The 26,671-nt window shown below is 40.0% G+C and overlaps 1 protein-coding gene across 4 annotated transcripts in view; it reads left to right on the forward strand.

Annotated features, from left to right (window-relative positions):
• The window catches only part of DENND6A (DENN domain containing 6A), a 53,920-nt gene that overhangs the window by 8,627 nt on the left and 18,622 nt on the right, over positions 1 to 26,671 (forward strand). For 3 of the 4 annotated variants that reach the window (XM_050958462.1, XM_050958463.1, XM_050958465.1), the window contains 9 exons: positions 3,504 to 3,616; positions 5,913 to 5,993; positions 7,870 to 7,975; positions 9,463 to 9,542; positions 11,309 to 11,371; positions 18,526 to 18,581; positions 18,974 to 19,096; positions 19,269 to 19,364; positions 24,549 to 24,643. In XM_050958462.1, coding sequence (XP_050814419.1) covers positions 3,504 to 3,616; positions 5,913 to 5,993; positions 7,870 to 7,975; positions 9,463 to 9,542; positions 11,309 to 11,371; positions 18,526 to 18,581; positions 18,974 to 19,096; positions 19,269 to 19,364; positions 24,549 to 24,643 — 813 coding nt within the window. Of the gene's footprint in view, positions 1 to 1,341; positions 2,564 to 3,503; positions 3,617 to 5,912; positions 5,994 to 7,869; positions 7,976 to 9,462; positions 9,543 to 11,308; positions 11,372 to 18,525; positions 18,582 to 18,973; positions 19,097 to 19,268; positions 19,365 to 24,548; positions 24,644 to 26,671 lie in introns of those variants that run through there. The other variant, XM_050958464.1, reaches the window with a different exon arrangement.

Genomic DNA, 26,671 nt, shown 5'->3' on the forward strand with positions numbered 1-26,671 from the left:
TTATAAACAGTGACTAAACTTCCCAATATAACTATGAAATGGGTGGGTTAGACAGATGGGGAGACAGAAGCTCAGAGGTTAAATATTTAAGGTTAGTAGGAGATGGGAATATTGGATGGAAAGAATTAAATGCTTCTAACTTGTTAAAAGCCTGTATTTCATTGTTATGAAAGCATGTCTAGAAGTAGAATGCTAGGCTCTCTGTCTTCTGTTTCTGTAATTCTTTTCTCTGTTACTGTGTGTGGTCCTGCTTGCTGAACTCTTCTTTCACTTATCCTCTCCCTTCTCAACTTCCAAAGGGAGTTGAAGACTTGTGATTAGCAGCTTGGGCCCCCTGCAGAGTTCGGATTCTGTAATTAAGAGGAAGGATGTGGGAAAACAGGTTTGCTGTTACTATGCTTTGCCAAAAGTTTTTAGCTGTTACGTAACTTTTACAATTTGGTTAGCCTTATTTTTGCCTATTGTCTAGTGACTAAAAGTGAGATAATATATTTTCTTTGTTCTTATACCTGTGGTAGAGGAGCAGTTCTTTCCTGAGTCCTGCATATAATTGGCTTACATTCTGAGTCATGAAATATATTACCCTCACTTGAGGTTGCTATGAATGTTAATGGTTGCAAATTTATCCAACACTTAAAAGTCACACAGGAAAGTATAATGTATCAAGAATAAAACCTAACTTTAAACTCAAAAATAGTACTAACATACTTTTAGAAATAATAGATTAAATTATCCTAGGAGTATAGTGTGTAAAACTAGATTAATTCGAGGAGAGAAACCATTGTTGCTGATAGGAACACTAAAGTAAGTCACACTATCATAATGGTTGTGTATGGAAAAAAAAAATATAGATCATGAGAGGCCTTCCCGGGATGAAAAAGCTATTCCAGAGGTTAGTCTGGAAAATTGTTTATTTTAATAAATAAAATAAAAGCTATACAACTTGAAGATTTTTTTGTTAGCCTTTAAATCTGAGCAGGAAAGCTTAATACAACATAAGAACAAATTTTGTAGGAGGTTGTTAGACTGTGGCTCTTGATTCAGCTGCAAGCTATCAGGCCTTTCATGGCAATGTATCAGGCTCTATGACAATGAATTTTGTTGAAAAGTTGTCATCAATTGATATATGCACTGTATTAAGACAAGTTTCTTTTGTTTCTAGAATATAATGTAAGTAGACTTTGTAGTGGTAATAGGTTACTTTCAGAGCAAAATATGAATGTTATTTTTCCTTAGTTTGTTATGCAGACCTGCCTCGTACTTTGTCTTTCAAAATAATTGAAACAGATGCTGGTGAGACATGGAGGCGAAACATACTTATGCTGTCCACTTTGCACTCTGTCTAACTTTTGTACAGCATTTCTATTTGTTCATTTCTGTGCCAATTAATTTAACTTGCCTATTTTTCTTACAACAACCATGATCAGAAATCAGTTTAAGACATTATTGAAGTCACTAAATATACTGCAATGGCCATAAAAGTAAGAGTTAGTTAAATAAAACTCTAGTGACATAACTGCTTTTTTTCCTTTAGTTCTAATCACCTGAGAAACAGAAGAGCAGAGTTTAGATTGAAGTAACTACAGTTAAAATCCAAACAGTCATCTTGTGTTCGATGCTGCATAGATGGTTGTAGAAAGAACATTCACCTACCTTCTCCGTTAAATTACACAAGTAGAAGAAGCTGTTAAATAAATAGCCTTTGTGTCCTGAGCAATATGACAATATGTGTAGTCATTTGGTGTTAATGATTCTAAGGATAACTTACTTTCAGGGCTTGTCTACATGGGCACCTTACATTGGATTAATTTGTTAGCTCTGAATCCAGTGCATTAACTGTACTTAAATAAAGTGTGCCCACACTGCTTTGTTATACAGGCTTAAGGTACTTTCCTTGCTGATCATATCCATGCTGCTCTGTTTGTTTGAATTAACTGCACAGCATTCTGGGCAGATATCCCATGGTGCAATGTTCTGCTGCTCAGCTATAGGCTCTGGGATTTTTCTCAGTGCATTGTGAGGTGCTTACTGAAACCTACAGGAATTTTGGGACTTGAGGTCAAACTAACCAAATGCATGATTCCTCTCCTGCCATCCATAATTAATCCATATTTTGCCAGCCACACTTTTGAACTGTTATCAGGCACCATGGAGGGCACACTGCTGTGATCATAATAGTCATTAATAAGGATAGGATGATTCCCATGCATTGACAGTTGTGCAGTTAAATGGATTTGGCTGGGCATCTGTGAACAGCTTTGGATTCCACAGCAGTATGGCTATAGGTGGACTTAAAACAGAGCAGTTACCTTTTCCAGGGCATTTTTCTGGAGCAGTTTCATTCAGTTGAGCACCACTGACTGGTGGGAGAGGATAGTGATGCAGAACCAGGAGGACCAAAGAGGCCACCGAATTTCAGGATGTAGAATTCTGTTTTTCTAGATATCTGTGAGGTGCTTACCCTAGAGCTGCAGTGGCAGAATACCAACCTGAGAGCTCTCGTCAGCTTGGGGAGGCATGTTTCCATCACCATGGGGAAGCATGCCATGCCTGATTGCTACTGGTCAGTAGCCTAATCACTTTAGGGTTATCATGAGATGTTTAATGCTGTTAAGATAGTGCTGCTGTGCCAGGTCATCAGCATTGCAATGCATGTGGCTTTGTATGGATGGGGCTCCTGAACTTCATTGGGCTATAAACGAGGCCTGTGTTCCTATTCTTTGAGCCACCACTACCACACCAGGCCAAAGACGTTATCAACAGGAAAAGAGTATTTCTCCAGGGTGCTGCAAGGCCTACTTGATCACTGTGAAGATCACATTCTTAATGTAGGGTGGTTGAGAAAGGTCCATGATGCTAAAATAGTGAGAAATTCAGGTCTACTTGCTGGAATGAACAAGGGAATTTTTGCTCCCCAAACCACTATGGTCACTAAAGGAGTTAGGATTTCTCCTGTCATTTTGGGAGACCAAGCCATACTCTTTGCTTCCCTGGCTTATGGAGCTTTTACTGGACACTTAAATAAGAGAAAGGAGTGATTAACAATATCCTGAGTAGTCGCGAATGGCAGCGGAGCGTGCATTTGGAAGACTGAAAGGAAGGTGATGGTGCTTTCTATCAAGGCTGACTGTTTTTCATCATTATGTGCCTTGTGTGATAAGTTCTTGGCATATATTGCACAACGTCTGTGAGAGCAAGGGAAGAAACTCTGGAGGAAGGGCAGGAGCAGGTGGCAGGGAGAGTCTTTCTGAATGTTATGGACAGCTGGAGAGGGTAACTTGCAAGAAGGATTATTTTCTGTGGCCCAAAACACCAAATAGTTCACTTTTAAAAAAAATAAATAAATAAATAAAGGGTTGCATGTGGATTCAAAGCGCTATAAGACAGACAAACTGAAGTTACTCTGATGCATCATCCCTGTGTGGACAAGCCTTCAATTAAAGTCTGTTTAAGTATCTTGATTTTATTTCCTCCTCTTTTTTTCTGTTTTTGTTTTGGCATAGGTTGTCTTGGAGACACACAGTTTTGTTTTAGATTCCGACAGTCTTCTAGTAGGAGGCTCTCACTGCATTGTATGCTGGACCAGTTGGACAGAGACTTACCAGTTTCCTTAAAGGTTGGAAATACACTAAAGGAAATGTATCCCAATTTAAAAACAGAAAGTTCAGAAGTACACTTAATTTAGCACAGGTACCCTAATTCTGATCTGAATTTTTGGTGTTGGTGTCATAATGACCAAATTTAATTTAGAGAAGTTGATTAAGAAACATTTTCAAAGAGAAATATTCATCAAATTCCTTCTTTTTTGCATGATATTACTGGATGGTATTTGAATTGTAAAGTATTCTAGTAGTTATCACTTTTATTAAGTGGTTTTTTGTATACACCTCTACTTCGCTATAGCGCTGTCCTTGGGAGCCAAAAAATCTTACCATGTTATAGGTGAAACCACATTATATCGAACTTGCTTTGATCCGCCAGAATGCGCTGCCCTGCCCCCCCGGAGCACTGCTTTACCGCGTTTACTGAATTCCTGTTATATCGGGTCGTGTTATATTGAGGTAGAGATGTATATGCTGTTCATCGCTAGATAAGTGGTGTGGTACAGGGAAATTCCACCAATGACCAGATCCACTCCAGGGGTTGCCCTGAAAACTAAAGATAGAAAGTAGTCAGATCCATGGTCCTGAATAAATAATTGATTCGGTTTCTTAATGAAAAATAAAAATACTTTCCAAGATCTGAATTCCGAGTTCTGTTTTTCTTTCAGCTATTGATGGGATTGCCTAAATTGAAGCTGCACTTTCTGAATTCCTTTACAAAACTAATTATCTTCATCTACGTCTGAAAAAATACAGAACCCTGAACTCAAGCCTTGATTGATAAATATAGGTGGAAAAGGTTGGGAATTCTTGGGTTTAGGGTGGATGGAAATGGTTTAAATACTTTGTGCTAAAATAGGTTTGTTTTAAGTCTGTGCATTCTTTTTCGTAATGCTTTGGGAATGTTAAATGAACTTTTTAACATGTGCTTTTAAACATTAGTTCATAGTCATGATTTCAATACAAACCAAAATCAGGAGACTAAGATTTAAATTACTAAAATATGAAAAGGAAAGGAAAAACATCTTGAATACTTAATGAAAATGTCCACAGTGAGCCTAGAACGAAGGATTCCTTATTTGTCAGAGACAGGTTTTAACTAAGGCTAAGATTTTATCACAGTTATTTTTAGTAAAAGTCACAAACAGGTCATGGGCTATAAACAAAAACTCACAGAGCCTGTGACCTGTCCATTCCTCACCCCCTACCTAGCCCTACCCCCACCCTCCCCAATATATTTTTAGTAAAGTAAGGGAGTCCCACGGGGAGGGAGATTGACAGGCGCTGCCCTGCGTGCCCCCTGCTCCCCTCAGTTCCAGGGGCTGCAGTGGGGGGTGCAGCCACGAGGGGTACACATTCCTCTCTCCAGAGCTGATTGCAGCTATGGGACAGGGGTGCGCAGCCCCGCCAAGCCGCGGGGGGCATACGGCCCTGGGAAGCCACCAATAGGGTTCATGGCCCCTGGTCTAGCCAACGGGCGGGGGCATGTGCCCCAGCCCTGGCTGTGGCCCCTGGTGAAAGCAGCCCGGCAAGGGCATGTGGCCCCGGCTGCGACCCCCGGTGGAAGCAGCCGGACTGATGCTGCAGGGTCCTGTTTCCAGCCAGCCCCATTTGTAGGGCAGGGGCGCACAGTTCTGCCTCCTTCTCCTGGAGCTCTAGAAGTCATGGAAGTCCGGTAAAGTCATAGAAACTGTGAACTGCATGACTAAATCGTAGTCTTAGTTGTAACATATGAACTGTAATCCAAGTATATGGTGTATGCCTGTTGGTTGTTTAAGATAATCTGCATTGTCAAGTGACAAATTTTAAACAATTTGTTTTTTAGGTCAGTAGAAGCTCTTCAGTTCACCATTAAACCTTACACTATGTAGCATAACTCTCTCTTTTTTTTTTTTAACAAATTTCAGTATTGACCTTATATTTTTTTCATACTGAAAATCCATGCCAAAGTGTTGAGCCAATTTATAGCATTATATTTGACTTTCTGATAGTGTTTTCCAAGGGAAAGTAAGTCTGGTTGCAGAAAATTTCTGGGGGACATGGGTACAAGAATAATAGAAACAGCAAGCACATTGAACAAACAAGTCGAGTTAGTGCTACAGTAAGTCCATCTTGAGCTTTTTTGTTCAAGCAGTTGTAAAATTTTTAGTTCCTGTAAAGAAGGTGAAGCAAATTATCCTTTCACTTTACCATATATACCAAATTTAGAGTATGTAAGAAAACATGTTTTAAATAACACATGGAATGTTCAGGAATAGGGAACAGTCTTAACATTCAAATTATTGATTTATTTTATTTTATTTTAAACAGAAGGACTCTGCATATTACTATGGCTATGTATATTTTAGACAAGTTCGAGACAAAACATTAAAAAGAGGCTACTTCCAGAAGGTAATGAAATGTCTTACAAGAAAAACATGTACATCATCAGTTCCAGGGGCCATTAGACTTGAAGCTCAATAAGGCAGAAGCAGTGCCTATGCTTTTCTTTACAGGCTTGAGCATATTCGTGCTCAAGAAATGAAATATCACTTACCTACCATTGAACTGTAGCTGCAAGAAAAAGTGTAGGGCATTCATTGCGGTGTTCTCACTATAAATGTTATTCAGAAGTCATTATTTTTTATAGTCTGCATGTATATCTCTAAAATAATTGTATCCACGGTACCTTTTAGGAAGTGTAGTCCATCAAATGGAAGAAAAACTCCAATAGCAAGTTTGTTTTTTGTACGTTTTAGTTTATAGGATCAGAGAAATAGATTCCTGGTACTCTGATTACTGAGGGTGAAAATCCTTATAATATCAAGCTGATGTACCTTATAATGTGAAGAAGCCATACTAGAAAAGCGGCAAAGAGTCCTGTGGCGCCTTATAGACTAACAGATGTATTGGAGCATGAGCTTTCGTGGGTCAATACCCACTTTGTCGGATGCATGTAGTGGAAATTTCCAGAGACAGGTATAAATATGCAATCAAGAGTCAGGCTAGGGATAACGAGGTTAGTTCAATCAGGGAGGATGAGGCCCTCTTCTAGCAGTAGAGGTGTGAACACCAAGGGAGGAGAAACTGCTTTTGTAGTTGGCTAGCCATTCACAGTCCTCATCCTCCCTGATTGAACTAACCTCGTTATCCCTAGCCTGATTCTTGCTTGCGTAAGGTGCCACAGGACACTCTGCCACTTTTACAGATCCAGACTAACATGGCTACCCCTCTGATACCATACTAGAAAGTAACTTGGACTAGGTGATTTATAGAAATTTTATAAATAAAATTCCTGTCCCCTCTGGTGAAATTAGGTAACCATGTTAGTAAATGGCTGGAGAATACTGTTCTGAGAAAACTGCTTAGTGACTTTGGAACTGTTACAGCACATTTTCAAGCTGTAGTGTGGGCCAAGTTTTAAATAGTACTCATTTTAATAGGGGGAAGAACATCAACTCTGTTGTTGAATTCAGTCTTTTCTAAGTTGTTTCTTATATTTACATCTCTTAGCTCGTGATCCACTCCCTTCCCATTATTGGTTCTGATCTAGACATTTTATAGGTTCCCATATCTGAAAGATGGAAAGGCGTGTACGTATGAACCAGTGGTGCTGTGGCTCTACTCTGAAAAATGCTCAAATTTTTGTTTATTTTTTAAAACACCTTACTCAACACATCTTCTGTGTCTGAAATAATATTTGTGTACTTCAATGACAAACAATTTTAACTACTTTTCACTCTTGTTAGCCCTGCAAATCCAACAAAACTACAGCAGAATTAACTGAATTTTATTCTGGCTTTCATCTAATCAGCAGAATTGTTAACCAAATTCCAATTGCAGGGCTAAACTTTACTCTCACTAGAAGCTTGCATAAGTATAACTGAGGGCAGAATTTGGCTTGCAGAGTATAAATTACTGGTGATGATGCACAAGCCAGAAAGAACTCAGTTTGTCCTTAAGTTTCCTGGTTGAGCTGCAGGTTAGGCTTTTATTAAAGCCACCTGTTTAATTATAGTAAACTGAGCAAGCTTAACACAGAAGCCTTTGTATTGCACACAATCATACCATACCATTTGTGTGTTAAAGCCAAACTACACTATATTGAAACAATAAATTGGTGGCTGCTGGCATTTATAGATCTGTTGTAGTTACACATTTGGCTGAAAACTCACACTTATTGCTAAATGATTGGGGTTTTTTTGTAAAAATGCCTATTACTACTTTTCGAAGGGACTCTATTAAAATGATTTAATCTTGGATTATTTTGCTGCTTTCTTTATTCCAGTCCTTGGTTCTCATCAGCAAACTACCTTATATCCATCTTTTCCACACTGTGCTTAGGCATATAGCACCAGAATATTTTGTAAAGAATGAACCTTTCCTGGAAGCAGGTTAGTTAATACTATTTTATTGGTTTGGAAAAGCTCATAAAAGCTTACAGAAATTCTATGCAATAAATAAGCTAAATACTAATGGCATTTTCTAGCTTGTTAATAATAGGAAAAAAAAGATTGTCATTTGCATGTATTCTCCGTCTGGATGGGCAGTTAGTTAAACTCTTAAAAATTGGGTTGAAGACTTATTATCTAGAACAGTGGTCTCCAAAGTAGGGTGTGCAAGAGGATCTTTGGGAGTGCGTTGCAGGAGGAGCCGTTTTTTTTGCTCGGCGCAGCACAGGGTGCTGATCAAAAAAGTTTGGAGACCACTGATCTAGAAGATTATAATATGGTAGAACCTGACTCCTTCCAAGGGTATTACAGTGCTCCCCATTGAACAGCCAGAAATCTGTCCTCTCAGTCTGGGACCACCTGCTCAACACAGGTAGTTGGCAGCCTCCGTAATTTGCTCTCCTTGCAATTTTGATTCACTGTCACCGAGAAGGGTATAATGGCTTTTGAGCTTTTGCTGATGAGAAGGGAGAGTAGGTGGAGGAGGCAGTGGCATTTTAATGGCTTCCTTATGCTCATTGGATCCTCTGAACTTGTGGAGCTACAGATATGGGGACGCTAAGAATCTGGGTTTGCCTCCATCTCCCAGAAGCAACAGCAATAGGAGACTACCAATAATAAGTGACTCATCACTATCTCAGAGCTTCACTAAATGCCATAAATGGTCCAGGTGTGAGATACGTTCTCCTTTTTTCCCAGGCTGGTTCTGCCCTGAGCAGTGTCTTGCTGCTTTGTGCTTCAGTGAACAGCAATTTTGGAATCCACTTTCAGTGGGAATTTGCAATTTACTGAAGTGCATATCAGCAGGGTGTTATTGTATTGTATCCCAATCTTTGACCCAAAAACAACTTTTTCTTCTGTGCTTAAAGCTCGCACCTGTGAACTAGTGAACAGTATTCACAACTACAAATTCTAGAAAACCTGTAAGCTTTCTAGCCACATGGCCTTATCATTTGCATATCACTAATATTTATTGTTTCTTTTTAAAAAAATTAGTTGCAAACTGTGCTCACAGCTAATCTGTATAACTGTGTTCCTTTTACTTTCTTTTGCTATGTAGTTGTACTTACCTAATGCAATGGAGTCCTGATCCTAATTGTGGCCTCTGGCTGCTACTGTAATATAAATAAAAGGAAAAGAAGACAAAGTGATACCTTCTTAGTGGACCAATGAATAATATACAAAACCTTATATTAGAATAACATGCACCATTGAACTTATCTGTGGTATGCAATAAGATGTCTTCAGAATGTGGGGCATACAAAGTAGATGACTAAGTGAAAAGTTCTCGGGAGTGGTGCTGTTGGGAACAAATGTTAATTTAAGACTTAAATTGTTCAGTATGTATACAAGTAATTTGAATTTCTAGGAGTATGAGATATATAAACTAGATATACAGTACACTGTATCTATTTGACTCTGTTTTTCAGTTTGTAGTGATGTTGATCATTGGCCACCACCAGTCCCAGGGAAAACACTAAATTTGCCTATTATGGGTATTATAATGAAGGTAAATGTATGGCTTTTTACCGGGTTTCCCCCTCCTCCATTTGACTGTATATATTCAATGTATTCTGCCTTGTTTTCATAGTTAAGATTGGGAGGATTCAGAGTAAATGTCCTGGAGCCCTTTGAAAACATATTAAAATAGATATTTATAACTTTAATCACTAATATTTTACATAGAGGTTCAAAACAAATGTTTTTAAAAAAAAATTGCAGTCCTCAGCAGCTGGCTAATTGCTGTTTCAACACCTTTCCTCCAGAATATACTTTCCAAGAGGTTTTCATAGTGATTTAATTGACGTGCCAGAATATACTGGCACACTGGAGAAAACTTTAAAATATTTAGGGCTAAATTTTCTACTATATGAATGTAACACCATTCAGGTTAGTGGAGATACACTGATGGAAATTGGAGGAAAATCTGGCTTGTCCTAATAGTTTTACAATATTTTACAAATCTGCAAATCAGTCAATATATTGGGCCTGACAGTCCAAGAAATTAAGCAACTTAAAAACGATCCCTACCCCAATATTGAGTACAAAAATAAAATTAAAAAAAATTAAAGATTAAGCTAGTACACACTAAACTAAACCATAGCAACTGCAGTGGTTGGATGCTGATAGGAACTGAAGCATTTGGGAGCCACATTCCTTCATAGCCTTGAATGGATTTCATGCATGCAGAGTTTGTGACTGCAGGGTTGCTGTTAGCAAATGGTTCCAGGCTTGTGGCCAGAGGCCTGTGCATTCCCAAAGATGGAGATCTGTGAGAGACAATTCTGGAAGAATAAACTGTTCTCACTAATAAAGCAGTGTTCTGTTTTTATTATAACTTCTAATTTGCAAGAATTGGATCTGCCTTATTTTGGGGTATCATCTGTTTTTCTAAATTCTGAATATTTAATTCTCAGATAAAAGAAAACAGAATGCTCTTTTATAATGGCTTTATTTTTTGGTATTTAGTTACTTGGAAAGTGTGGGAGGCTGCTACTGACACTTTCAGCTGAATCATGGCTTCCCGCCCACACACACTATGCTGAGGCAGTTACTAGCTCTGTTTCAGTCTGCACTCCTGAGCCTCCACTCCTCACTGGTTTCCAGTATGATATGATTTAGGGTTGCAGTACTAACAGCTGCAGGTTGTGAGGTCAGGAACTACATAAACATTTTTTGTTTTGGTTTCAATCAATATTTACAAATAAGTCTGAGGTGTTGGGAGACACATTCTCAATGGTAACTACCATTTTAAACTGAGAAGTGTAAAACTTATGTAGTATATTTCTTTCCTAACTTCTAAAATGCCACAGGTTCTGAGCTCTCTGTTTTCATCAGGATTTTTTCCTATTAAAATTAAAGTTTCAGTTTGCCTCTGGTAAAACAAACCAATCATATTCTTATTTTTAAAAATGTTTAGTCATGTAATATTGTGTAGGATTCTTTAACATTAATATAGTTCTTGTAGCTGTGCTCTCTAGATAGATTTTCAATATTGTCAGGGGGAGTTAAGTATCACTCTTTGAAGTCGTACCCTCTTATTAATTATTTTCCAGAAAGTTCAGCCTGAAGCAGACAGCTTTCATGGAACACTTCAGCCCAAAGTGTTAAAATTTGACAAAGTAATAACAAACTGAAAACAGGGTCTTGTAATGGGAAATGTCAGGCAGACTTAATAATAGGCTGTGCTATGAGGCTATTTTGTCTTATATTTGGTATTCTAAGCTTAAATTAGTTGGATATAAGAAAAGCTAATTACTTTTTTTTCCTCCGAAGGTGCGGATTCCAACATGTCATGACAAGCCTGGAACAACCCACATAGTACAGTTCACACATGAGGTAGGTATCAGATATTGCTATAGTACAGACCACTGAAAGAGAGCCTGTATCTTTCGGTTTTAAATTATTACTATCTTGGTGTATTCTAGATGTGTGAATTATAGTATTTTAATGCTGATGTACCCAACATACTCCTCTACCTCAATATAACTCTGTCCTCAGGAGCCAAAAAATCTTACCGCGTTATAGGTGAAACCATGTTATATCAAACTTACTTTGATCCACTGGAGTGCACAGCCCCCCCCCCCCCCAAGCACTGCTTTACCACGTTATATCCAAATTCATGTTATATCGGGTCATGTTATATCGGGATAGAGGTGTATCGGTTTTCTTGCTTTTTTGGATGAGTAAGTGAAAGCAGTTTGAAATGACTTCTTTGTCTGTACAAATTTTAATGAGCTTGATCTTAAAGCACTATCCATTCTAAATTATTTATTTTTGATTTCTAAAAGGGGTACCTGTAGAAACAATCTTAATAAAATAAATGATGAAAAATCAATAACACTATGCTGTTGCACAAAGAGAGGCAGTATTGGTTACAGTTAGGCCCCAATTTACTGAAGTCTGAACACATTGACTTGCATCTGGACAACAAATTGAAAGTTTGATGGAGATATTGGAGCACAGTATAATTTGTTCCCTCTGAGAAGCATGATGTACGTCCCTTTCAATATCTTTGCAGACTATCCTTTCACTGCAGTCTCCTGATTTTTTTTATGCTCTTGTATATTGTGCACCTTGAAGAAACCTATCTGAAGGAGAAAAACATGTCTGTTTTCCTTAAAGGCTTTTGATACTGTGTTCCACATCTCATGCTCTGGGTTGCATAGCCACACAGACCATTTAATTTTGTGATGCTGAGGCCTAGCAAAAAGGCAGCTGTACCTGAGAGAACATATTATTCAAACGTGATATGGTGGCTTAAGAGATGTTTCCATGAAGCATTGTTTGCCTGTAGTTATTGAATAGTTTGAAAAGTATGCAACAATTTTAGAGTGGACCTGTGATGAGAAGGGAATTTTCTGTAGTATTTTTGCGAGTCCTATGTATGCTTCAATTTCTACTGAAGGTGGAGAGGACTAAGTCTGCTCTCAGAGCAGACTTAGAGAGAGAAGTGGAGTTACATCACAGCTGTCTGGAACCTGAATGGGTCATTTAAAAAGGACTGGCCAAAACCAACTCCATATCAGGGGAAATTCAAGAAGACAATGGAAAATCCAATCACCAGGACATTGACAGCTAGCAACCAATGACGGAGAGGGAGATGGATTTCTCTGACTCTCAGCAGGGAAGCTGGGCACTGACCCCAGTTTGAGAACAAAGGACTTGGATGTGTAAGGTTCAGGGATAAAGGGTTGGCTTCTAGAATGAATCTGGGCTCTCACCTGGAAACTGGCAAAGGAGGTCAGACTGTGAGATAAACACAGCACCTGACTAAGGGGTTCACTATAGTGTGGTTGGGACTCTGGGCTAACCAGAATGAACTATACTTTAACCTTCATTTCTCTGTGCTAACCTAAGGATTGCAATGCTGTGTGCCAGGTAATGAATAAATGGTTACCTTGTTTTAAAAAGGCTGATTGTCGCATTGAGAGAGTGATGCTCTGAAGAGGCACAGTACAAACCTCTTGCAAGACTCTGGTTTGGCTGGATTTGCTGCAGTGAGCCATGAGTGAGATGGGGATGCTGATGCTGAAGGCCCACTCTCCAAGGCCACAGGCCTGCCCAGGTGGAACTATGTGAGTCCTTGGGGTCTGGCACACCAAGGAGTCACTCCTAGGAGACTGATAAGCAGCTGGGGCATATACCAGACCCTGTGACTCCATGACAGTGCCATAAACCAAGAAGTCAGGATACTTCCCCTATAAACTATTTTCATTTTCAGTGGATTATAAAGGGAGTGGTGGTTTTCTCACAGTGGTAAAATCAGATTAGTAAGTACCAGTTTGTAAAAGGTCACAGAGGAGTCATGGAATTTGTGGTGGATATGCTAATGTTTAGGGTACTAGCCTGGGATTTGAGATCTGGATTCAGTTCTCTGCTCTGCCAGAGACTTCCTGTGTGACCTTGGGCAAGTCAGTTAGCCTCTACGTGCCTCAGTTCCCTATCTGTAAAAACTGGAACTAATAATACTTCCCTACTCTACAGGAGTGTTGTGAGGGTAAATATGCTAAAGATTGTGAAGCACTTTGCGATCTGCTGCTGATAAGCACTATATAAAAGAGAGGTATTATTATTATTTATTAATTAATAAATTAGATAACCCTTTCCCAATTCTAGGTGCTTATGGCAATTGCAATAAGCAAAACAAAACACTGAATGTGACTATTTATCTAACAGTTTGGGAATTCAATCCCAACTAAATAACCTGTAATTCTACTGCTTTAAACCCCTCCATTAAAAACTCAGGAGCATATTTTCTTCCTGTGCCCCTTCTCTAATTGCCTGATGGCAATCAAGTGCAAGCTCTCTTAGACCAAGGAGCAAGTTCCAAGGTTGAAAACTCCTTACAGAAAATATCCTGCCAGCGGCCCCTTTTTTGATCAAGGGGTTTATGATACAGAGGTCTATTGGTGGTTCACTATTTTGTGTCAGCATCTCCTGTCAGGCCTGACGTACTCATTACATCTGAGTCATGATAGATACCTAAAAGGTGGTATGTAATATATTACTGGAAGACTAATAACTCACTGATCATTAATATTCTTGTGTAATGTATGTAGGGGTGTGTTCAGAGAGTTAAATATGTACTAGAAATTATGTTCTTAATGTGTTTGGCAAGCAGTGCGTAAGCTCAGTCTGCCTTAGACTAAGGAACGTGTATTTGCTTGTATGACCAGCTTGGTTGTCAGGGCAGATACAATGAAGGTACATTTACATATGAGGTAAACAAAGCTATCAATCTAACAAGTAGGGGAGAAGACAGCATGGCTCTACCTGCAAGCAGGAAAGTGAAGCTTGCTGTATGCCTACTCTTCAAATAATATATTTTAAAAGTTTGTCAGAGCATCAAGTGGTAAGCAGTTGATCAACTGATTTAGAATACGGTAACACTGTATCAAAGTGTAGCGAGTAAGGTCTTCTGTGAAAGTCTGCGACACACTGATTAATATCATTGTGGGATGTATGTATAACACTGAGGAACTGTGGATACTAACTGATATTGTGCTTTAAAGTCTGTGACCAAACAAAGGGAAAAACAAGTTTTCTCCCAGACAGGAGGGAAGGCAACTATCTACCTGTCTCCAGTGAAAATTAAGCAGTGTGAAATCGAAACAATGGAAGCTCTATTTAGGTACAAATTAGCAGGGGGGTGGGAAGAACAGGAAGGGGAAGAATAGCAAGATGCCTTCCTGGCTCTTGAAACAGAGATAATAAACTTTGGGCTCATATAAGAGGAGCAAAAAAGTCATTTGAGTTACCCATCACTTGGTGGATTCAAGAGGAGAGAGCCCTTGAAGTCATAGAATACTGAGTCCTTCAACCAAAGGGTTGAAGTCACTGGGACTGAATATAGGCAAAAAACATACTTAAGCAAATGATAATCCTGGCCTAAGTTACACAGTCAACCTGTGGAACGCTTTGCCAGAGGATGTTGTGAAGGCCAAGACTATAACAGGGTTCAAAAAAGAACTAAATAAGTTCATAGAGGATAGGTCCATCAATGGCTGTTAGCCAGAATGGTCGGGGATGGTGTCCCAAGCCTCTGTTTGCCAGAGGCTGGGCAGCAGGAGATGGATTAGTTTATTACCTGTTCTGTTCATTCCCTCTGAAGCACTGGCATTGACCGCTGTTGGAAGACAGGATACTGGGCTAGATGGTCCTTTGGTTTGACCTAGTATGGCAGTTCTTATGTACTCGTAAAAGCATACTTACACTGTTGTTTGTAACCATTGCTATCTTTACTCCTTATACTTGGTATGACTTAAATGTATGCCGCCTTGTTTAATAAACTTGTTTTATTTTTGCTATAAAACAATTCAGTGTTGTAGCTGAAATGAGTGTGTGTCAAACCCTGGTTAAATTAATGAGCTGCAGTGTATTGTCTCTTTAAAGGAGCAATTAATTTAATTACTTCTGTGAGTTTTCCAGGAGAGGGCTTTGCACTATTCGTTACCTGCAAGGCAGGGTTTGGACAGGAAGAGTCCTGAAGAGTTTGCTGGCAAGGCACACAAGCTGGTGTGTCAGGGAATTGCCACGCAGCTTAGCAGTAGCAAAACTCTCATTTGCTCAGGCTAAGAGGGATAACACGCTAACTCACAATTCTGGGAATCCCAGCAGACTGTCTCATTGGCAGAGGATTTGGGGAAAATTTTGGATTGGAAGAGTGGTGCGGTTACTTTTCAAAGAGAATGAGGCAGTGGAAATCAGGGTGTGATCTAGATGCTTATATGCTGGCTGTTGGCATCAAGGCTGAGAGCCACAACAGCCCGTTACTGGTCTAGGTTGAACCCTAAAGCATCAGAGACCTGTTAGTTCAAGCAGCTTAGTTGATACCATTACAGTTGACACCCATAGAGAGAGGTTACCAAGTGAAAAATCATTTAAGGCTCAAAGATAAAACCATCTTTGCTTTAACCATCACCTTAAACTTCCCCTGGAAACTACTCAGAAGCAACTGCAAGCTCTGGAGCAAGGTTCCTTTAAATAAGTCAAATGTCTTCACATTGACTTCAGGATGCAGGCAGGTGGAATGCAGCTTCCTCAGCATTTGGCTGTTGGGGAGCTGACTCAAAAATTGTTTAGAGGACAGACCTCTAAAAATTCCATATTTGGTCACAGAAACCATGGATGTGATAAACCCACTGGTTTATATTTTCTCCTGAATCTCATGAGCTGAAATGTCTTAAACATTTGGTATCATCCCTGGACTAAGGGTAAGTCTACACTTCAGGATTATTCCAATTTTACGTAAACCGGTTTTGTAAAACAGATTGTATAAAGTCGAGTGCACGTGGCCTCACAAAGCACAAAAATTCGGCGGTGTGCGTCCATGTACCGAGGCTAGCATCGATTTCTGGAGCGTTGCACTGTGGGTAGCTATCCTGTAGCTATCCCATAGTTCCCGCCATCTCCCCCGCCCATTGGAATTCTGGGTTGAGATCCCAATGAATGATGGTGCAAAAACAGTGTCGCGGGTGATTCTGGGTAAATGTCATCACTCATTCCTTCCTCCATGAAAGCAACGGCAGACAATCATTTCGCGCCCTTTTTCCCTGGATTGCAGACACCATAGCATGGCAACCATGGAGCCTGTTTTGCCTTTTGTCACTGTCACCGTGTGTTTACTGGATGCCGCTGACAGAGGTGGTACTGCAGCGCTACACAGCAGCATTCACTTGCCTTTGCAAGATAGCAGAGACAGTTATCAGTCGTTCTGTACCGTCTGCCATGCCATTGTAAATTGGCGATGAGATGACGGTTATCAGTCGTTCTGTACCGTCTGCTGCTGTCATGGGTGTACCTGGCTGGCCTTCGCTGAGGTCGGCCAGGGGCGCAAAGACAAAAATGGGAATGACTCCCCGGGTCATTCCCTCCTTTATGTTGTATCTAAAAATAGTCAGTCCTGCCTAGAATATGGGGCAAGTGTACTAGAGAACCAGTGTACCAGAGGGCACAGCTGCTCCGTGTCAGATCCCGCAGAAATGATGAGCTGCATGCCATTCTAGGGGGTGCCCCTGCAACAACTCCACCCGTTGCTTCCCTCCTCCCCCAACCCTCCTGGGCTACCGTTGCAGTGTCCCCCCCATTTGTGTGATGAAGTAATAAAGAATGCCGGAATAAGAAACACTGACTTTTTAGTGAGATAAAATGAGGGGGAGGCAGCCTCCAACTGCTATGATAGTCCAGGCAGTACAGAATCTTTTCTTTAGACATGAAAGGAGGGGGCTGATGGAGCTCAGCCCCCAGTTACTATGATGAAGATGATTACCAGCTGTTCTCTACCATCTGCCGGGAATGACTGGGAGTCATTCCTATTTTTACCCAGGCGCCCCGGGTCGACCTCACCTGAGGCCAGCCAGGAGCACTCATGGGATGATGACGAGGACGGCTACCAGTCCTTCTGCACTGTACCATCTGCCACCGGGGAAGGGAGGGGAGAGGACGCTGCTGTTCAGTGCCGCAGCACCGTGTCTACGAGCAGCATGCAGTAGACATACGATGACATTGAAAAAAGTCAAGAAACGCTTTTTTCCCCCTTTTCTTTCACGGGGGGAGAGGTGGGGTAAATTGATGAGAGATACCCTGAACCACCCTGGACAATGTGTTTGACCCTACAGGCATTGGGAGCTCAGCCAAGAATGCAAATGCTTTTCGGAGACTGCGGGGACTGTGGGATAGCTGGAGTCCTCAGTACCCCCTCTCTCCTTCCATGAGCGTCCATTTGATTCTTTGGCTTTCCGTTACGCTTGCCACACAGCACTGTGCTGTGGACTCTGTATCATAACCTGGAGATTTTTTTCAAATGCTTGGCATTACGTCTTCTGTAACGGAGCTCTGATAGAACAGATTTGTCTCCCCATACAGCGATCAGATCCAGTATCTCCCATACGGTCCATGCTGGAGCTTTTTCTGGATTTGGGACTGCATCGCCACCCATGCTGATCAGAGCTCCACGCTGGGCAAACAGGAAATGAAATTCAAAAGTTCGCGGGGCTTTTCCTGTCTACCTGGCCAGTGCATCCGAGTTCAGATGGCTTTCCAGAGCGGTCACAATGGTGCACTGTGGGATACTGCCCGGAGGCCAGTACCGTCGATTTGCGGCCACACTAACCCTAATCCAACATGACAATACCGATTTCAGCGCTACTCCTCTCGGCAGGGAGGAGTACAGAAACTGGTTTAAAGAGCCCTTTATATCGATATAAAGGGCCTTGTTGTGTGGACGGGTGCAGGGTTAAATCGGTTTAACGCTGCTAAATTTGGTTTAAATGCATAGTGTAGACCAGGCCTAAGACTAACAATTGCAACAAACTTAATGGATATCCTTACTTTATCCTTTGCACAGGTAAATAACAAATAATAAGGATATGACATAGTACATATCCTGCTTTTTATTTTTGGCCCACTGTCTGTAAACATTTGAGGGCAACTTTTATTCAATACTTTAAATTGCTTTATACTGACTAAAAGGTTAATTTTCTGCCTTTCAGGAAGACACACAAATCTCCATTGCTTTACCTACTGTTCATGAAGTGGATCTTTTCAGGTAAGAATTTGGCCTTATTTTTCAGTAGTATTGAATATTCACAAATCACACTCAGGCCAATAGGAGCTTCTTGAAACATGACTCTCTAGTTAACCAACTAATTTTAATGGCATCTTTGCAAATAGTTGTTAAGGCATAGTTTGCATTAAGATGACTTAAGGAAAGTACATTTATCACTGGTTGAAAGTAACTACAATAAGTAGCAAGGTCTATATAACTGAATATTTATTTATGGGAAAACTATTCTAATAACTTGAAAAGCAGATAAAATGTTTACTATAGTTTTTAAATGTCCTTTATCTAGTTCTATCCTTTTAACTGAAATTTGTATTCATTCTGTTGATAAGTATATTGAAAATGTTTATATGCTCTTTCTATAAATCTGTTTGCAGATGTTTCTGTCCAGTATTCTTTCACATTCAGATGCTTTGGGAACTAGTGTTATTAGGAGAACCAGTTGTTGTTATGGCACCATCACCTTCTGAATCTTCAGATACTGTTCTGGCACTTGTTAGGTAAATATGATAGAGTATCCGTACAGTTCAAGTTCTGTTGATCTAAGAAGAAGAATATTGAATAGCATCTAATGAAGCTCTAGAAATTTGACATTTATTAGTGTCTCTTGAAGTGAAATACTGTATTTTTATGTATATACTTAATTTAACCTTCTGTGTTTCTGTTCCACAGTTGTATTTCACCTCTGAAGTACTGCAGTGATTTTAGGCCCTACTTCACTATACATGACAGTGAATTCAAAGAATATACCACTCGTACACAGGCCCCGTAAGTAAGATTGATTACAGGTGTAAAAGTTGATGATCAGGTCGTTCTTGCACCATAACAGTGGCTTAAAGTGAAAACTGAAAAAGAATAAATCTAATTTTTTGAGACTTCGGTTCTGGACATTTTGGAAAGAAAACCCGTTCTTTTTGGTGGTGTGACACAGCAGGCTATAGTTAACTATTTTATACAAAATGGGGAATAAACTCGCTAGGCATTAGTACTGCTGAAATTGATCTGGCAGTTATGTTGGATCACAAATTGAATATGAGTCAACAATTTGATGCAGTTGTGAAAAAGGCAAATACCCTTCTGGGTTTATTAACGGGAGTATTTGTTCCACTCAGCTCTGTAGTGGTGAGACCTGAGCTGAAGTATTTTGTTCAGTTTTACTCCCTGCTCTCTAAGAAAGATGAGGACAGATTGGAGAGAGTCCTAAGGAGACCAAGGAATATGACAAAGGGTTTAGAAAACATAACCTTTGAAGAAGAGTTAAAAACATAAAACAAAGCTGAGCATGCTTAGTCTTGAGAAAAGACAACTGAGGAGGGACCTGATTAGTCTTCAGGTATGTTAAGGGCTGTTAAAAAGAGGATGGTGATCAATTGTTCTTCATGGCCATTGAAGGAAGGACAAGAGAAAATGGGCTTAGTCTGCAGCAAGAGAGATTTAGATTAGATATTAGGAAAAACTTTCTAACTATAAGGGTAGTTAAGTTCTGGAATAGGCTTCCAAGGGAGGTTGTGGAATCCTCACCATTGGAGGTTTTTTAAGAAAAGGCTGGACAAATGCCTGTCAGGGATGGTTTAGGTATACTTGATCCTGTCTCTCGAGGTCCCTTCCATCCCTTTGTTTATATGATTCTATTTTAATTGTGGTTAATCCTGCCATTTAAGAGAAAAAGAAGAGCTGAAACCTGTGGTATAATATTAGTCTTCTCATATTTAGAATCATACTTGAAGTCAGTGGGACGTCTGTGTACCTGATTTGGTGAAAGGGTTGAATCCTGAATGAAAAAAGATGCTTTGCTCTTCAGTAAGGTCTTGTCTGCATGGGGAAACTGATTAGAATAGCTACGGCAGAACAAATTATTCTTTAATAGTTATTCCAGAAAGTTCCTCATGGAGATGGTATATTCTGAAATAAGTCACTTTATTCCAAAATAATTACTGCATAAAATTACTAATTTTGGAATAGAGCATCCATACAAGGGTCTATCCTGGAATACCTATTGTATACTATAATAGCTTATTTCACAACAGCTATTCCATTAAATTTCCATGTGTAGACAAAATTTAAGAAGAAGTTTGGGCTTTCCTCCATGAACCTGTGTGAATGTATCAGTCATATTTGTGGATTTTAGTATTTGGGAAATATGATTTGAAATATTGAATTTTCTTAACTGCTCTTAGACCAAATTGTGGCACTTCAGATCCATATTCAAATGTTGGTAACCAGATCATAGAATCATAGACTTTTAGGTCAGAAGGGACCATTATGATCATCTAGTCTGACCTCCTGCACAATGCAGGCCACAGAATCTCACCCACCTGTATCAAACCTGTGTCTGAGTCCACTGAAGTCCTCAAATCATGGTTTAAAGACTTCAAGGTGCAGAGAATCTTCCAGCAAGTGACGCATGCCCCACGCTGCAGAGGAAGGCGAAACCCCCCCAGGGCTTCTGCCAGTCTGCCCTGGAGGAAAATTCCTTCTCGACCCCAAATATGGTGATCAGCTAAACCCTAAGCATGTGGGCAAGACTCACCAGCCAGACACCCAGGAAAGAATTCTCTTTAGTAACTCAGATCCCACCCCATCACAAGCCATTGGACATATTTACCGCTAGTAGTCCAAAGACAAATTAATTGCCAAAATTAGGCTATCCCATTATACCATCCCCTCCATAAACGTGTCAAGCTTAGTCTTGAAGCCAGATAAGTCTTTTGCCCTCACTACTTCCCTTGGAAGGCTGTTCCAGGACTTCACTCCTCTGATGGTTAGAAACCTTTGTCTAACTTCAAGTCTAAACTTCCTGGTATCCAGTTTATATCCATTTGTTCTTGTGTCCACATTGGTACTGAGCTTAAATAATTCCTCTCCCTCCCTGGTATTTATTCCTTTGATATATTTATAGAGAGCAATCATATCTCCCCTCAGCCTTCATACTTATATTCAAAATAAGTATTTTATTGAAATATTACAACTTTAATCAATGATTGATTGTTTGCATTAGATTTACTGATCATTTTCTGAATAAGGTTCCTTTAAAGTGTGACCAACTGGTGACTGTTCTGCTGAAATTTTTTCTTCTTTTTAAAAAAAAAAAAAAAAAAATCCTTCTCAGAAAACACAGTAATGGAAAAGCATCCAGACTTGGATACTAGATTTGTGGTCCATTTATTTTTAGCAAATAAATTGCAAACTGAATAACTAGTCGCATGGAATCCAAAGTAATGTTTGTCTAAACTTTAGTGACTCATGTTTAAAAATATCATCTGTTCATGTACACGAGAGAGAAGTGCATTCTTCTGGTTTTCTTCATTAAAAAATTTAGAGATTGGAAAAGGCCTTTATTTCTGAGAGTCCCTTGTTCTAAAGATGGTGAATTCTGACAATACAGTTTCCATGCAGTACTTCAGCACCCAGGGTAAAAAGAGTGATAGCGTGTTTTTCTCTTACCATTTTTCTGTGAGTTCATTTGAAAAAGAAAAAAAAACCCTATCACAAAACAATCATTCCACATCTGACCTCTCAGTCCTCAAAGGAACCTGCACAAACACTTTCAAAAGACAAGCCTGGGAGCTTAAATTCATAACTTGGCTAAACAATGAAAATAATGGACTTAATAGAGCCACTTGTTTTGTTTCACTGCAATAATCTGTAACCCACTAATCCACCTTTGCCCTACAATTGCAGTAGTCAGTTGCCCACTTTAATTCCTTATTCTTAACAGTCTGTTCCATATTGTATTTAGTTGTGACACTTCAGTTACCTTTGCCAAACCTGAAGAAGAACTCTGAAGAAGAAGCTTGAAAACTTCTCTTTCACCAACAAGTGTTGGTCTGATAAAAGATATTACCTCACTAATCTTGTCTCTCTTATATACTGGGACCAACATGGCTACAACAACAGTGCAAACAAAAAGGGAAAAAATTATTAACCGTGAAATACACTGAATTATGAAATTGTTTCCTAACACCTGGGGCTTCTTCAGTCTAGTTTTAGAAAGCACAGTGTTTTCTAATAGCAAACAATCATGCATCAGCAGGGAAATAGACTAGATGATCTAATAAGTTTCTCCCCTATTAAACTCCTGGTCATCTGGAGGAGCAATAGATCATTTGAGAAAGGACATGGACTGACACAAGTTTTAAAGTAATAACTGCCTGTCATAGTAAAACCTTGAAGTAGCCATTTGGCTTTTAGATACACACGAGATCAAATTGCTGTTGTATCTATGTAAATCCAGATAAATTCCATAGATTTGGGTAGTTATTCCAGGGTTGTACCAGTGCAACTGAGGAGAACTTAGGCTAGAATTGGTAGAACATGAGACTTGGCAGGAGTGCTGTCTTATTACAGTGTAGACTTTAAATAAGGTTATGTCTACTCTTGGAATTATTAATATTGCTATTGGAAATCACCAAATACTAATTTAACCATAAATTCATTTATTAAATCCAAAGGCCAAATGATGTTTATACAATTGCTCTTAATATGCGTAAAAAGCTAAGTAAGCAGTTCACTACGTCCAAACAGTAACAAAACATTTGTAAGCATTTGATCAAGATACTTACAAACTGGCTAGACCCAGGGGTGCTTAGATCCGTAGTGGTCAGGTCCAACGTGATCAGGCAATGAACGAACTCTTTAAGAGTTTACGTTCTATATTCTTTAACAAACAAGTGATGTCATTGCCAGTTACTGACTTCGGTTAATAACCAATTTGAGACTCTTTACTCTTATTTCCAGTCATAATCCAGATAAGATTTACAATCTCCTTTCTTTCTAAGGCAGCAGTCCTCAACCTTTTGAGTCACACCCCCCACTTACCCCTGTCCATGCCCTCTCCCCACCTCCCAGACTTCGAGCGGGACTGCGGACAGGGGCCAAGATTGGGATGGGAGTGAAGTCACAGCCAGGCTGTGGTGGGAGCTGGGCCCGCGGCCAGGTGAACTTCCACTCTTAGCCTTGCCCCCAGTCTCAGCCCCAGTTTGGGAATGGAGCCACAGCCAATGGCTGAGGCTGGGGGCTGGCGCAGGGCCCAGAGTGGAGTTGCAGCTGGGCCATGGTGGGAGCATGCTGGGCCCTCAGCCAGGTGTGGAGTCACGCCGAGGCTGGGGACAGGGCCTGGTGAGGGGACCGGAGGAGCTGGGGATATGGCTGGGGGTGGGACTGGAGCAGAGCTGGGGATATGGCTGGGGGTGGGACTCGAGCAGAGCTGGGGGTCCCTCCATGCTTCCCTACAGGGGTGTGCCCCACACTTTGGGGACCTCTGTCCTAAAGCCTTTGCTTGGCTTCTTTATGCTGTTCAATAGTTTTCCCATTGCATCTGGGTTCACATAGGCTTTAAAATTGGGGTGTGGGTTGGGGAAGAGCCATGTTGGCTCATTTTAAGACAGATTCTCTGTTTTGGTTTAAAACAATCTGCAGTCACCTGTATCAGTCAGAGGCCGCCTTTTTAGAAATTTCCCCTTATTTCATTAATGATTTGAACCAGACATCCTTCGTTCCTCTATCTCTCATTATTTTCAAGGCCTTCCTTCTACTTGCTAGTCTGGGCCTTTCTTTACAACACATATATATTTCCTTAACCAAACTTTAGGTAACTTTAATTCTTTAATTTCATAATTATCCTACATCTACACTATAAGATGGTGGGGGCCACTCCCATGCTTGCGTACATGTACTTGTGCTAGCTTGAGTATGTGTATGCTTGCAGGGAAATTGCATCCCTAGTGTATACATAGCCTCGATGTATCTGTTCTGCAATCCTCTGAAAGCTGAGACTTTGGGAAATGCTGTTTAAAAAAATAAGTTTTTCATATGGTTAATTATTTCTTTGTGTTGGTATTCATTTCTAACTCTTAAGAATAAGTTCAAGTTAGAATAATATTTGATATCTAAATTTCAGTGGCAAAAACTGTTGCTCTTTTGAGTGAAGAATTTCTGTTCTTCTTTTTCTAGGCCTTCTGTCATTTTAGGAGTGACAAACCCTTTTTTTGCTAAAACACTCCAGCACTGGCCACACATTGTCCGAATAGGAGAGATTAAGCTTCCAGGTAAAACATAAGCTCTACTACAGAACTCTGCTTCAAAGTGTAAAAAATATTGACTTTTCATTTTTTACCTTTAGTGAAGTCTTGAACACTAATAAAGGGATAACTTAATCTAAATGCTTTGTGAGCCAGTTTCCAGGATTGAGTTTATTATGCAAAACAGTGTTAACCGTGTTTCTCATGAAATTAAAAGATGTTAAATGAACACAAACTCTCGAAAATATTGTAGGGGTGGTACTTACTGTAAAGTCCATCTGGCATTCTATTTTTCTGTCTTCAAGGTAGGAGGTAATAGTACCTATTAGCTCCTGTGTTCTTTATCTTTAAAAACTCAAACAATTCTGTTTTCATACCTCTGCCAAGAAAATAATAGCTGAAACTTTTGCTAATGTGTCACTCATGAAATTCAGTTAGTTTCTGATGTTGGTTTGTTTTAGAATAAGTAGAGCTCAGTAAGAGCTTGTCTTTCAAACAGGAGTACCTTGAAGAATAATACACAACTAGTAAAGCACTGTAGCAGTGTCCACACAGAACATTACTGCTCAGCAGGCTAGTGTGCTGCAGAGACACACCTGGGTTTACTGCACGCTAATGTTCTGTGTAGACAACTCCTAAGAATAACAGTCATTAAAACTGCACAGAAAATTATCCTGCATAAAACTAGCCAATGGTGCCACTGTTTTTAGAAACGATACATTTGCTGGCATGATTTTTTAAATTACTTAGATTTTTGTAATGTGCTCTTTAAGTCATTATAGTACTTAACATTGTATGACTATTTTTATACAAATGGAAATTTCTGTCCACTTAACTTTTGGATAGCAGAGAAATTTTCAGCCAACCGGTAATATCATAAAGTGCTATGTGTGTGTCCCCCTTTGCTTTGATATATTATTTTGCTCTGGGCCAAGAATGCAGGAATCACTTCAGGCAGAGTATTTCAGCATAACATCCATTTTTCATGGGAAAATATTTAGTAGTAGTCCACCTTCTTGAGTATAACTGTCATTATTGGCCTAGGAACTGTCTTCCCTAGAACTGTGGAAGCTTTTTGAAATGAGAGAAAAGATGACTTTGATAGAGAGTTTTAAAGTATCCTACGGCCATGAATAGCCACCCCCTAGTGAAAGTAGCAAAGAGATTTGTTTAAAGTCAGATTTTCAGACCTCTTCAAAATCCATGTGCACAGTCAGATTAGCTTGAAAACTAGTATACCATTTCAGGGACCAGGATACAATTTGTGGTGCAGATGTGTGATCATTTGGTCAAGCAGTTCTTGAGAAATAGCTACCCTGACCCTTTTTTTAAAACTTCAATTTTAACTCTTTTCGTAGGCAAAGATAGGGGAAAGTCTATAAAGAGTGTCCATATAGAACTTACAGTAGTGCACTACCTGGCCCGTTCAGAAATCTAGTGTCGAGCTCCGAAACCTAATAGCAACATTGTCAGACTTTATTTTTTGGTTCTACAGAGCAGCACTAGGCTGCTATGTGCTATGCATGGAGCACCAACATGGTGTGGAGGAAAAGGGAGAGAACATCTTCCACAAAATAGTAGTAGCAGCCTGGGGAGGATGCACTGGCCTTGGATCTCTCCCTAATAATATTACTGTACACTTGACAACCCTCAATATTATATTGACTAGATTGTGAAGCACTGTTACTGAAGGTATGCACCCTATAGGAATCAAAGGGAGATGGGCTAAAATTTAGGAGATGAATGGAGAACGCAATCCTCTTGCTATAGAGGTAATAATTTTTTTTTAATTGTGTGTATCATTCTGAATCAAATGGCCACAGTTCTTTGAGTGCTTGCTCATGCAGGCGGCCAAGGACATTATGACTCTACAGGTGCCCGGGGCACTGCCAGCTCCCGGACCCCACTCTAGAGGCAAGATGCTGCTGGGCTGTCAACAGTCTACGCCAACCTGACACAGATCCCGATCAGAGGACCTCTCTCGGACCTACTCACTGCTCAGTGTCCTGTCAGGACACAGTTTCCGGCCTCCGCTTTCGTCACCCACCGGGTTGT

The sequence above is a fragment of the Gopherus flavomarginatus genome, chromosome 6, assembly GCF_025201925.1.
Source record: "Gopherus flavomarginatus isolate rGopFla2 chromosome 6, rGopFla2.mat.asm, whole genome shotgun sequence".
Taxonomy (NCBI): domain Eukaryota; kingdom Metazoa; phylum Chordata; order Testudines; family Testudinidae; genus Gopherus; species Gopherus flavomarginatus.